At 39.4% G+C, this 13,533-nt stretch overlaps 1 protein-coding gene across 1 annotated transcript in view; it reads left to right on the top strand.

The window, feature by feature from the left end:
* The window catches only part of HAPLN1 (hyaluronan and proteoglycan link protein 1), a 60,897-nt gene extending 51,757 nt beyond the window's left edge, over window positions 1-9,140 (top strand). The window contains exons 4-5 of the mRNA XM_065657031.1: window positions 2,555-2,857; window positions 8,720-9,140. Of these exons, the coding sequence (XP_065513103.1) occupies window positions 2,555-2,857; window positions 8,720-9,009 (593 nt within the window). The 3' untranslated portion in view covers window positions 9,010-9,140. The remainder of the gene's footprint in view (window positions 1-2,554; window positions 2,858-8,719) is intronic.
* The last annotated feature ends 4,393 nt before the right edge of the window (window positions 9,141-13,533 follow it).

Here is a 13,533-nt window from a genome sequence, read left to right as displayed (position 1 = left end):
TTATTATTACCCTGCCAAGTTTACATTTTCATGCTTTATTTTCTTGGACCAAGTTGCTTAGGTTTAGTAAGAACAGAGATTTTTTTAACAAAAATAACACTTCTTGGACCCTGGATGGGTGAGGGAGAGAAGGGAAAGAAAGGAGACATTAAAATACCAGTGGATTAGACACTGAAGTGGGTTTGAATGCTTGGTAAAACAGAATGGCTTCATTGCATGGTGACAGTCTTGTATGGCCATAATGTAATTTGTCTATCCTATGCTACATTGTCCTGGAGGCAAGGAACTTATTATAGGTGCGAGAATTCATCAGCACAGAGAAAGTAAAAAGGAAGATGAGTGTTTATACCAGGGTAAAGTTTTCAGATCATCTCATATGTTATCTTGTGTCCAGTCCATCCGCATCCTACAGCACTTAGTTCTACAGAGATGTTTGAGAATAGGCATTCTGAGCTGGATCTTCTCTGATGCCATTTGATTTCTGCTGAGAAGAAGAGAGAGAAGAGACTGAGCTAAAGCCAACTGTAAAATTTAGATCTGGGTTAAGGTTCTAGGCCCTGCCAAAGATTAGGGTGGTCTGATCCAAACTTTTGTTTCAAGTGTCTGTCTTCTCTTTTATCAGAGCCACGTGGGGAGGTGGTTCTTCAGCATTTTCTGAAACATCTTTCATGCTTCAAGAAGTAATTTTTAACTGCAGATCTTTTTCATAGAACAAGCAGAAAATACACTGTGGAAAAATCTGTCAGATAAGGGCAATGACTTTGATTAAATGTTGCTGCTGAAAAATTCTAGAGGTGTCCCCACATTTCCCGTCTCCACTTGGATGTCCTCTGTTACGAGAAGGCCTCTCTGCCATACCTCTCTGCCATGAGTCAGCACCGATGGGCACAAGACTTGGCTTTTGGGTGGCCAGGTGGTCTTCGGGGTGGAAGGAAGCATTTGGTAGGTCCACGCTCCTTGCAGAGTGTCTCTCCACCAAGTGTCCTTTGGTTAAGCAGTGCTTTTGGCAGCCGTAGGGGTAGTGAGGGCAGATGGTGTCTCATATGGTTTCCTACTAGGGCTGTCTTGCGTTGGTGCATGCTATGTCCTACATGGCTCACCATCTGCAGTTGGGGAAACCTGTCTTCTGATCAAGGAACCGTGCTCCCTGATGCCCTCTGTGAGGAGCTCTCCCTCCTTGAGTGGTGACAAACTGCCAAAAAACAGCTGGAAAGTAGCTGAAAAGTCTCCCTAAAACCACACACAACTTCACTGATTGCATTTCCCTATAGATTTCCTACTTTAAGTCCTCAGGACACTGAAATTATGCCTCCTACCAGTCTAGCCTTGCAATGTTATTGAGCTGGGCATGAAATACCTTGCTGTTCCTAGGAGAATGTGAAATAAAATAAAAACAAATAAACAAAACCCCAACTGCATTGAACCTCTTGGCAAGGGTCCACGCAAAGAGCATAGCACTCTTTTATGTCAATCAAAACTTCATTTTAATGTCTGTGTGTAAAAAGAAGTAGTTCATATGCCTCTGTACTACAATTTTTTCTTTCTAAATGACTGCCAGAAAATCCCAAATCCTAGTCCACAAAAAAAAAAAAAGTGTGGGGAGGGAAACTAGACTAGGCTGGGGGTTAATTTTTTTTTTTTTTTTTTTTTTAAATGAGGAATTGATCTTACAGCTGAAAACTGGAATTTTCTGATGAAAAAACATGTATCTGCAAAATTTCAGCCAGCTCTGCTCATCTTCAAGCACTCTGAGAGTGCATGAGGCTTGAGATCACGGTGGGGAAACCAAAGCCGCAGATGGGAGCAATGTGCAGAGCTGGCAGGGTTCCCATTGGGAAAGGGATGAGGTTACAGGCAGAGGAGCCATCTAGGTGAGGCGACACTCTGATCCTCAAACCTAATGGCTGATGTGCTGACAGTGCCTTTTTCCCCAGAAATTAAACAACAGTCTGACACACATCGTGGAGTTAACGTTTATTTCTCTTTCTGGTGGCTGTAAATGCTGCTTCCCTTTCACAGAATCACAGAATGGTTGGGGTTGGAAGGGGCCTCTGGAGATCATCCAGTCCAACCCACCTGCTGAAGCAGGTTCACCAGAGCAGATCACACAGGAATGTGTCCAGGCGGGTTTGAATGTCTCCAGAGAAGGAGACTCCACAACCTCTCTGGGCAGCCTGTTCCAGGGCTCTGGCACCCTCAAAGTAAAGATGTTTCTCCTCATATTCAGATGGACCCTCCTGTGCTTCAGTCTGTGCCCATTGTCCCTCATCCTGTCATTGAGCACCACTGAGAGGAGTCTGGTCCATCCTCTTGACACCCACCTTTGAGATATTTATAAACATTGATGAGATCCTCTCTCAGTTTCTCTTCTCCAGGCTGAACAGACCCAGCTCTCTCCATCTCTCCTCGTAAGAAATGTGCTCCAGACCCCTGATCATTTTCATATCTCTCTGCTGGACTCTCTCCAGTAATTCCTTGTCCTTCTTAAACTGGGGAGCCCAGAACTGGACTCTCTTTCAGTGCCCAGTAACTCACCCTCTTTCTATTGCTCCAGGTGTTGTGTTCCCTTACTCTCCCCGTCTGGGTCGTTACAACTTGAACTTCCACGAGGCTCAGCGTGCGTGTCTGGACCAAGACTCTGTTATCGCCTCCTTTGACCAGCTCTACGATGCCTGGAGGTCCGGGCTGGACTGGTGCAACGCCGGCTGGCTCAGCGATGGCTCGGTGCAGTACCCCATCACCAAGCCCAGGGAGCCCTGCGGAGGAAAGAACACAGTGCCTGGCGTCAGGAATTACGGATTCTGGGATAAAGATAAGAGCCGATATGATGTTTTCTGTTTTACGTCAAACTTCAATGGTAAGAGTCTTTTTCACCCTTACCTTGTAGATGACTGTTTCTGTGCTTAGGAAAGAAACTCCTAGGCCAGCAAGTGATATTTGATTTGTCAAAGCTTATGTTAGGCTTGGAAAATGTTATTGTTGAATTTACAAGGACACATGCACAAAGTAAATTTGTCTTTGCCACATGCGCACGTAGATCATTTTTGCAACTTAGAACTTGTATTGGCAGGAGTTTCTAATATCTCCGCTTTCACCCTGTTAAAATTTATATGTACTCTTTTAATGCTGATATATGCCCGTTTATTTCAGTTAAAGCGATAAAGAAACCTGTGATTCATTAATTGGGCTTCCTATTGAATTAAATTAGAATTATGATGTTTTACAACTTAAATATATCAGCAAACCTGAAATCTGTTCCCTGCTTCATTTATGCTGTTGGGTCAAGCAGCTCTAGCTCACGTACATCTTATATGACTAATACTTCCTTATCAGCAAAGCTATTTCTAGCTTTTACGCCTAATAATTTAGATTCTTAATCTTAGTACACTGCCAAACCTCTGTTCACTTTTGCTCTGAGCAAAGCTCTAAACCTTATTTTGGTGACTGCAACCTTTTTGCTATTAGACATTACTTTAGGTATGAAATGACTTGATCTCAGCTTGCTATCATTTCAGTTTTAATCTAGTGGCAGAAAAGGATTTAGAAAGCATGGCTGTGAATGAGAGGAAAGCTGAAAGTGAACATGTGCAAAAGGATTCTACAATCCTCTACAATACCATACTTGTGGATAATTCCTACAGAACTTTGCACATGTTTGGCTTGCAGCCCACCCAGACCAAGGAGCATGCTCTGTTTTGGTTATGCCCAGATTGCTTATCTGCAATGAAGCATTTTTGTCCCAAAGCACACCAAAGATAAACATAAGCCTTGCTCTCAGAAGATATGCTCCAGTGCTATGTCTGCTCCACCATCTCAAAAAAACCCTAAATCCTCAAACCAACAGTATCAAAAATAGGCTGAGCGTAGTCTGAAACAAAAGTTCAGTTGATTTTTATCATACTGCATCATCTATCCAAGGCAAAAATCTATATGATCTCATGTCCTATGTGCAGATTTAACCCGATACTATAGAAATTGCACCGAGGAATAAAATAAAAAAGGAAAACTAATTAAAATGCAGTAGCTTCACTATTTAAAGTGCTTGCAGAGTAAATGACCAGCCTTTTCCACACTAGCAGCTGGACAGTATCTTTTAAGGAAAGAGAAGAATCATTTCTGAAAAAAAAAAAGTACGGACAGATAAATATTGTCTGTGCACTGTTACAGCAAGAGACGGGGGAGGGAGAAAGAGGGATGAGATAAGGTGAGGATAAGCTGTACAGGTAGTAGAGAAATCAAAGACACTAAAATGAATCTCGTCCTTCGTGAGTCCGTTAAACCGACCTGCAAGACGAAGTACTACAGAGCAGTAGGATGATGTATAGAGCTGAACACCATTTTTTCTAGTTCCCTACAGCTCAGTGCCACGCAAGCCTCCCAAGGTGTCAGCAGAAAATCCATTTACTTAACCAGCAGCTTACCAGCTTATGTTGTCCTCACACGTCCCTGGTATGTTCTGCACTGTCCATGTCCCAAGATTACCTTAATATCCACAATAAACCCAGTCACTCTCCCAAAATGCCAACTTCCTATTTTCAGCTCAACGCTTCAGATAGTTTATGTCTGCTTAGCAACATACATTAGCTTTCTCACTGCAAAGGAAAAAAAAAGCTTATAATAACCCGTTTTGTCACCAAGTTGTAGTTGCCAAAGATAGTGGCTACAGGCAAAGAGCTATTTCTGCAACACCCAATATTGATTCTCTCAGCTCAGGAGCAGCCAAGGAAAATGAGAAGTGGTTAGGACATCATGCACTTCCAGTGGTGCCAGTGACAGCTGGAATCTCCTGAGGATATGAAACAGAGAAGCCTTCAGCTGTATATAAGGGAGCTGGAAAAATGCCAAGGGTGCTGGGATCAGGGGAGGAGAAGGCAAGCTTAAAAAAAAGAAAAAAAATCTCAAAGACTATCAGTTGTGGGAGCTGCTATGAATAAGTGAGGTTTAGATTTCTGTTAACTGGGTTCTTTTTAGGGAAAGAAATACCCCAAATAAGATCTCAAGGACCATTAAAAAAAAAAAAAAGGTTCCCTTTTAAATAGTTCAACAACCAAAGCTAAAAAGTCTTTGTCTAAAATACATGCAAAGCTTGATTTTTACCTGAAGAAGAAAGGTAAAAACCAGCAAAATGACATTCAGTCATTAAGGTGAAAAAGGAAAACACAGCCATCAGTACAGTCAGTTCAAATCCAGGTTCAGTGTTTTCACTCTGGAAATACTGGGTCCCATCTATAATGAGCTGAATATGCCAAAAAATAAAGGGGTTTATACCATTAGTGAAGAATTCTACTTACATTCTTGTTACCTGCACAAGGAAAATGTTTTAGCAAAGTTTTTCTGCAATGAAATATAAAATAATCTTAGTACTTTATGAAATTACTCTCTGCAGTGTCTTTTCTTAGACTAGTGTAAGTGCAGTAATTGAACATTTTGTTCTGCCTATATAACTGCTTTGTACTCAATTCATTCTATTGGTTCATAGAAGAACTGTTCATGTTTTATCTCTGTGCAGGCAAAGCCAAAAACCTGAAAATGTTCCATACACCTTGTAAACAGTAGTACCAGCAATTTACCAGTTTATAAGAATATATAGTGATGTGTTTCATAAAACAATGCAAAGACTAACATTAGCATAATGCTATCCATTAAATCCATCAAAATATTGTGAAATAATGTATTTTTTTTTACTCTTTAGAGATAACTATTGGGTGGCAACATATTTCCCAAGCTTCTTTTACATTTCTCATGTTGAAAAAGGCTATTGAAAATGAATATGCAAAAGTGGGAAGTATCTAACTTAAACTTGGAAATTCCATGTTGGAATTTCCTGATGTCTGTGTGCTCAGCTCCACGTCCTCTCAGTGGATTTCTCCTCTGCTTTTCTTTCACAGTAGAGGACACTTTAGTCCACGTTCTCTTTAGAAAAGGTAAAAGTTGAGCCCAGATGCTGGCTGCACGTGGAAGCATCCTCTCTGGGCACCCCACCAGGAACCCTGTGTCAAAGGTGTTGCATTAACACTTGATACAGAAAATAGCGAACGGGGTGGTACTGCCTTTCTCTGCCTCTGAAGATGATGACCCACTGCCTGCTACACCCAGCCGCGATATAAAAACCATATAATAAATCTCCCAATTTAGAGCTGAGCTTGAAAAATTCTCCAAGGGTGGTGCATCCCTCAAACTCCTGTAGTCATGAGAGTGTAGGATATTTAGGTCAAGTGCTCAAGTTTTCCTCTTTAAGCTGTTCTGTTAAGTGCAAAATCTTCAAATAGCTATTACAGGTGGGGTTTGATTAGGTTTGCATAAACCCTCTGCCTCATGATTCAGATGTGAGAAGTCAAATCAAGCATGCTTATCCTCTGTAGGAGTGACCCAACTACCAGATATTAATGAGAGACAGTTAATGCCTCCCTCTCCTTCCACATCAATTAATAAATGCTGAGATTGAACACTTAGGAACCCTTCTAACCTATTAGCAGGGGAAAACCAGCAAATCTGTACTGAGTTTATTAGCAGAATTTTATTTAATCAGGCGTTCTGGATACACATTACACTCCTGTGGGTTTTACTATAAAAGTTCTCCTATTTAAGGAAGGGTCAGAGTATGGGAGTTTTTATTGCTGATGTCATATGTCAAAAGCCTGACCTTACTGCATATCCCTAGGAAATTACATTCCACAGACATGTGGTTTGAAGAGCAACTAATAAGCTAGGTGAAGTTTGCGTACTATCCATCCAAATCTCTGTTCCCCTAAGTCTGAAATCCTGTTTGCTTTAGGGAAACATACTAGGAACAGGTTTACACTTAATAAACATTCTCTTTAGTAACACCTTGTAAATGCTCTCAACTTGCTGAAATGGAGTTAAGCAAGCATTTTAAAAAGGGTTAGATTATCTTCTCTCAAGAGCTTTCTGTGGAAATAGTGTAAAGATTTTCTCTGATAGCAATGAAATTGTCTAAAAGTTTCTTCTCCACCACAGCTGCAATATAAGTGCCTTTTTAAATGTTCTTGTCATGGTGTACAATTTCCAACCTTTACATAAAGTTAGTTCGGTTATCTTTTTATTGTCATCTGACCTGACATTTCTTCACTTAGAAAAAAAGTGATGTGTTTTTGCAGGGATCTGGAGCTGACGTAACTCTTCCTCTTGCTCACCATGTTTTGTTCACCAAGAAAGTAATCTGAAACTGAGCAGATTTCTGTCTGTGTGTTTGCATGTTTTTATGAGGAAGAAAGAGGGTGTTATTCTGGAGTACATTCTTAATTAAGAAATAAAGCATGTGCTCTACAATTAGAAGATACCCACATGAATAAATTCCTTTGTTTTCCAGCTAATTTACCTCTTACAGGACAGTCATATTGAAAAATTGTGGATTTATTTGGAAATTATTATTCCTTCAAATAAACACTATGCAGTTCATTTCTACCTCACATTTGGCTAATTGTCAAATGAGTGATAAAGAACCCTAAGTATAATGAATGAAAGGCTTACAATGAATTTATATTGCCTTGATAAATGAAATTAATGTTAGTATTATTGCTGCTTATGGATTAGTAGGGGAGACTTCCTTTTCGAGCTTTGCTTGCTGGCATATATTTTCATTACCTTTAGACAGAGGCACATTTTTCTTAGCAGCACTATCAGTTCAATGCCGCCGTACGGTGAGGATATACCCTTTGAAGCCTAAAGAGAAACAGAGCTGCAGAACTGCTGCACGTGGTTTTGACACTGCTAATGAAGACTTACGATAAGCATGGTTTTGATCTACCACAGGCTCACAATCTGCTTTGGAGAAGCTGTGCAATATCTCGGCTTTCTTACAGGAAAAAAAAAAAAAAAGCTTGTACTAAATCAGAAACAAGGTCACTGCCTTGTCAGAGATTAAAACTGCGTGTGTCACCTCCAGCCACTCATACCCAAATGCTGTCAAAGGCCAGATCTTGCTATGCCATGCTTCTGAGAAGAAAACTCATAAGGGTTTTAAGAGAATGCTGGGACCATAATTTAGAAGTGCACTGCTTTGGATGTTTAACTAATTTCCGTTCTCTGACAGTAAGCTACAGCTGCATGAGATCTGCTTTGCCTGAAATCAGTGGTGTTCCTCAGACTTTTGACTGAGTTGTCATTGGCACCTTGTTGGTAAACGCATCTGGCACCATGAAGTCAGACGCAGAACAGGTGCCCTCCTCCAAGTCCCAAGGTGTCTTCCATCATCCCTCTTCCCTGACCTTTTTCCTGCTGTTTTTCTTCCTCTGTGGATGAACATCACAGAATCATAGAATAGTTTGGATTGGAAGGGACTTTCCAAGCTCGTCCAGTCCAACCCTTGCCATGAGCAGGGACATCTTCACACAGATCAGGTTGCTCAGAGCCCCGCCCAGCCTGGCCTGGGATGTCTCCAGAATATGCATTGCACTGAAGCAAGTGAGAGTGAGGATGCTGTGATGTGCTAAGTTCACAGAAATAAATATAGTACTACTTCTTTTTGTTCAAATAGTTTGTTTCCTCTACTTGCCTTTTTTTTTTTACTCATGATATTTATCAACTCACTATACAAATAATTAAGATATTTTTAACAGTGCTATGTACCAATTGCACAACTGCACCAACTGCACGATGCTGCCGAGGAACATTTCCATTTCTCCTCAAACCACCTTTGTAACATCATGTCATTTTAATCATGTCTCTAATGCCCCTTTTTCCTTCTTTCTCTTACTAGGTCGTTTCTACTACCTAATTCACCCGACCAAGCTGACCTATGACGAAGCTGTTCAGGCGTGCTTGAAGGATGGAGCTCAGATTGCTAAAGTTGGGCAGATATTTGCTGCCTGGAAGCTCCTGGGGTACGACCGCTGCGATGCTGGCTGGCTGGCTGACGGCAGCGTCCGCTACCCCATCTCCAGGCCACGGAAACGCTGCAGCCCTAACGAAGCAGCGGTTCGCTTTGTAGGCTTCCCTGATAAAAAGCACAAGCTGTATGGTGTCTACTGCTTCAGAGCATACATCTGAAAAATACCTAGAGCACAAAAGTTTTAAATTCATTAAGAACATGTGGAAGATTTCTTTTCGATATGAACTCATGCAAGTTACCAAAACTGTGATAAACCTTTTTTACTTACTGTAAAGAGTCATTTTCATAAACCAAACCCATTATTTTTTTTGTTTGTTTTAATATGTTTGTAAAAGTATCATTCCATAGATATTTTAAATTAATATAATTTAATGGAAGCTCTAGGTAAGGAAGTTTTAGAGGCAAATTCTTTAAGCTACATCATCCCAAGAAAATATACTTTTCATGAATGGGGCATGCAATAGAGCTTGACAATTGCTAGGGCACAATTATGGAATGTAAGGCTACTCAAAGCAGAAGCTTTTAAAAGCACAGATTTTACATATTTGTATCAGTTTGAGAAACACTGCAAATTGATTGTACTACAAATTTTGAAATAAAATAATTTTTTTGTTAATGGGGATCAGTGAGGTTTTGCAATAGAAACCTCACAACAACGTAGTTTAGAAAATTACTGTTGTAACTGTCTTCACATGGGAACAACACAGAGTTTAATAAAAGCAGCTGAAACAGTCCACAAGATAAAACTAGTTTTACAATTTAAAATCTTGCCTTTCTAAAAAATAAGCTCATGGTTCCATGCATAGGAACAAGCACAATTAGTTCTCCTGAACATTTCAATTGTGTTTTTGTTGTGTATAAATCATTGATGAGACAGTGAATAATTAACTAATGAGAAAAACCTATTTTCTTCTTAACTCCAATAAAAAATGCCTGAGAAGTGTTGTATTACCTTTGAGTAGCTTTACTGGGTTATTTTTAAACACTTAAAGGCCATTTGCTAAGCAGCATATAGCATCTACTCAGGGCAGTTGTATAAATGAACTGCTGGACAGAGAAATTGTAAACTTTAGCAGCTTGATTTTACATTAGCCTTTGAAACGTTATTGTCTTAATGAAAGAACATTACAATATTTAATATTTCTTACCTATTTACACATCACAAGAAATAAAAAATAGAAAAAAAAATAAAATTATTAAGGCTTAGAACAAGATTATTATATAAGATCTGAAACCAGCTATTAAAGTGTAGAAGAGAAAAAAGAACACTTATTTCCTTACATGTCATTTGTATCTAAAATTTACATCTGTTTTTTAAACTATCAATGAAAAAAAATAGTACCAGTAACCCTGAATTATTTAGTTAATCCTCCTTAGAGTTAACAGGAAAAAAATACCAAAATACTTATTTTCATCAAATCTGCAGTGGTCTAGGTGGAAGATGTTTACCTATATCTGCCAGTGTCAGAGATAAACACACTGTGCATGGTGCCTAGGATTTTCAGAGCGGCCTAAAGCACTAGGTCCTCCCTAAATACCAATTTGAGGGAATTTGGATTTCTGATGCAAACTTGTTTTGGATGCAGCAATTCTTGGTGCTCATCTTCAGATACCTTAATGCAATCAACTTTTCAGAGAGTGGGTGCTCAAGACTTTCTGAAAATGTACTCCACTTATGGTGTCTCAAGCTGGATATCCAAAAAAACAGAGAGGCCACTGATTAAAAATATCTTAGTCTCGAGTAATCTCTTCGGCAGTTTTGACATTCTCTATCCAGTAGTGGTTCTACCACTTAAAAATGGAGAACTCTTTTTTCCTACTCTATGCTTGCTGACTATGACAATTTCAGAGGACCAATATTTGTATTACACAAAGTTTTACAGCTTACCTTGGTTTCCGTATCTAAATAAGATACGGTGGTATTTATCCAAGTAGGACACAACTGGTATGCTTTCAGAAACAGTTTGGTGTAGTTATTTTCCCATGGATATGAGTAAATAAATCTCTTTCTTGGAGTGGTTGTGGTCCTGTTTTAAAACTCTGTGAACAAACCAAGAACAATATATGGTAGGATTGTAGTGGAACAATACCATAGCGTAAAAGGTATTTTATTGGAGTTTGTTCCCATCAAGTTCAGAGACAAATTTCCATCGTTCTGAGGCTATTTGTATCCACTGTGGATGTTTGCTCATACTCTATGGATGAAGTAATCTCAGTGCCAAAACTCCTCCCCCTTTTTTTTTTTTTTGTCCACTAAGAATTGGGTTTTCTTGAAACTCTATCACTTAGCTATAAATAAAGACTTATTACAGGTCAAGCCCCTAAGCCCATGTAATCGTTTTGAAAAGAGCCATTTTTAAAATCAGTATCCATTTTGTGCATTTTCTCAGGCCGTTCAGAATCTTTTCTGAACCCCTTGGAGAAAAAATGAAAATGGAAAGAGGAGTGGAAAATACCCGTACAAGATAAGGAATGGGGTATGCAAGACTGGACCATGATCAAGAGGAATACATGTTATTCCTCGATCCAACCTTCAGAAACATGGAAAAAGAGCCTGACCATTTCATAGTCTTTTCTGAAGCTTGGACAGGGAGGCTGTGAGATGGGAAAAGCTACAGGGAATATCCCAGTTGTTACCCCAGCTAGATCCAAAGTTGCTGTAAAGAGGGAAGCCCTTTACACAGCTGGCTGTATCCTCCCCAAAGATCTGCCAGATCTGGAGGAAAATGCGTGATTTTCCTATTGCACAGAGGTAAAGAGACCTTCATGATTTTTTTTAATTATTTTTTTTCTTTTTTTTTTACCTCTCCAGGGAAAACCCTTCAGAGGGTTTCACCCAGACAGACACATCTTTTTTGCAGGACTGGGGATTATATTTTGCCTGCATAAAAAATGTACACACCCAACCCACTCGTGGGGATGGCTAAAGTGCCCTCACTGCTAGACCAAAGGCACTGCGGGAAAGGCAAAAATTCAGCCTTTCACCAAACTTCGCAACGCTCTGGAGATGGCTGGTCAGGTCCTAAATCACAGCAATCTCAGGCTTGTGCTAGCTTATGCCTTCTGCATCCTTATCTCCGGGTTGCCGCTGTGACAGCCCGGGTGTAGCATCTCCCGCCCCCCAAAAAAAAAACACCCCTGCTTTTTGCATCACTCATAGTCCAGGCCGGTGGCTGAGCAGGCTCTGCACCACCCAGGTGATCCCTCAGCTCCAGGGAAAGCCCCAGAGCTCCCAGTTTGGCAGAACAAGGAGACCCACAGGGCAACAAGGAGTTAGGTCTCCAGAGAGATGCTGGGCTGGTGTGAGATCACAGATGGCCAGATTAATTGTTCAGCTACGCCTGCGAGTTCGCGTTGAAGATATTGCTTGCTAGGAATCATATGTTCATGTAATGGAGCTGCGTTCATCGTGTTACTTATGAAAAGCCCAATAGTCTAACTTGGGATCAGGCTAGATTTAGATCTTTGTATTGACATGCAACATTATGTATTATTGTAACAGATAAAGCTAATTGGGTAGTTTGATGAAAATACGTTTGTATGGAATAATTAGTTCTAATGTAAGCTGGTGTAAAAAACATCAAAAGTGTATAATTACCTGACAAATGGGCACAAATAGACAAAAAGACACGAATTATATTTATTTTTACAGCTACTGACTCCATTTACTTTTATAATGTCAAATGTCAGAACGTTTTCTTATTTTTGACTAAGCTAGCTAGGTGCTTGAATAAAAAATTTAAAAAGCAGCTTAAGAACTGGATAAAAGTCTGTGCTATTTTCTGTTCATGAGAGAACATTCTATCATTAGAATCAATTTTTGTTCTCTGTCATTATCTTGTATTTCACAATTTATCTGAATTTTAATGCCCATGAATTGACAACAATTAAATCATGTTGTTCTTTTCAGTCTGATGATTTCTCCTTATTGACTGGCCATTCTTCTATTCTTCTACTTCTGTACCAGAAAACAAAAAAAGCAAAAAGGAAAGGAAAAGATCTCACTTTGCCATAGTAAACAAAGCAATTAGAAGACCAGGGGGAAAAAAAAAACCAAACAAAAAACACACACACAAAAAAAACCAACAAAAAAACCCACAACAAACAAACAAACAAAAAAGCAAAACAAAAACCAACCAAACAAAAAAACAAAACCCAAAAAAACAAACTACTCTGTGAATATGACTTACAATGAAAATAATGAACACTGTATTCCAAAGCCTTTGGTTTTTGCTTCTTTGAAGCATTTTGAAAATAGAAATGCAACTACCAATTTCTTCTTTGTGTTTTCTGTCATCTTCTAAAATAAAATAAAGCATAAATAAGGAAGGCTTTTTTCTATATATATGTGGTTGGTGTTACACTCCACATATACATCACTAGAAATTGGATATAAAACAGTAATTTGTTTATGGGAAAATTTATGAAGTTATGTATATAATCTTATGGCCTTAGAAATTAAACCCAAACAAAAATCACTATTTGTAATGTGCAGCAAGAAAGATTTCTAGTGCCAAGCACTGAAATAGTTATTCAAAGCACTGGGCCAGGTTTTCAGCTTTTGTAATCACGCTATTTCTGCAGTCACACTACTTCTGCCTTGTTTTATTGATCTGTACTGGAAATTTAACCCTGAGAGTTACCTACACTGCACCACTTCGCTGAGAAATAGTAATCTTCCA

The sequence above is a fragment of the Caloenas nicobarica genome, chromosome Z (assembly GCF_036013445.1).
Source record: "Caloenas nicobarica isolate bCalNic1 chromosome Z, bCalNic1.hap1, whole genome shotgun sequence".
Lineage (NCBI taxonomy): Eukaryota > Metazoa > Chordata > Aves > Columbiformes > Columbidae > Caloenas > Caloenas nicobarica.
The sequence above is the reverse complement of the archived record's forward strand: the minus strand, read 5'-3'. Positions and strand labels throughout refer to the sequence as shown.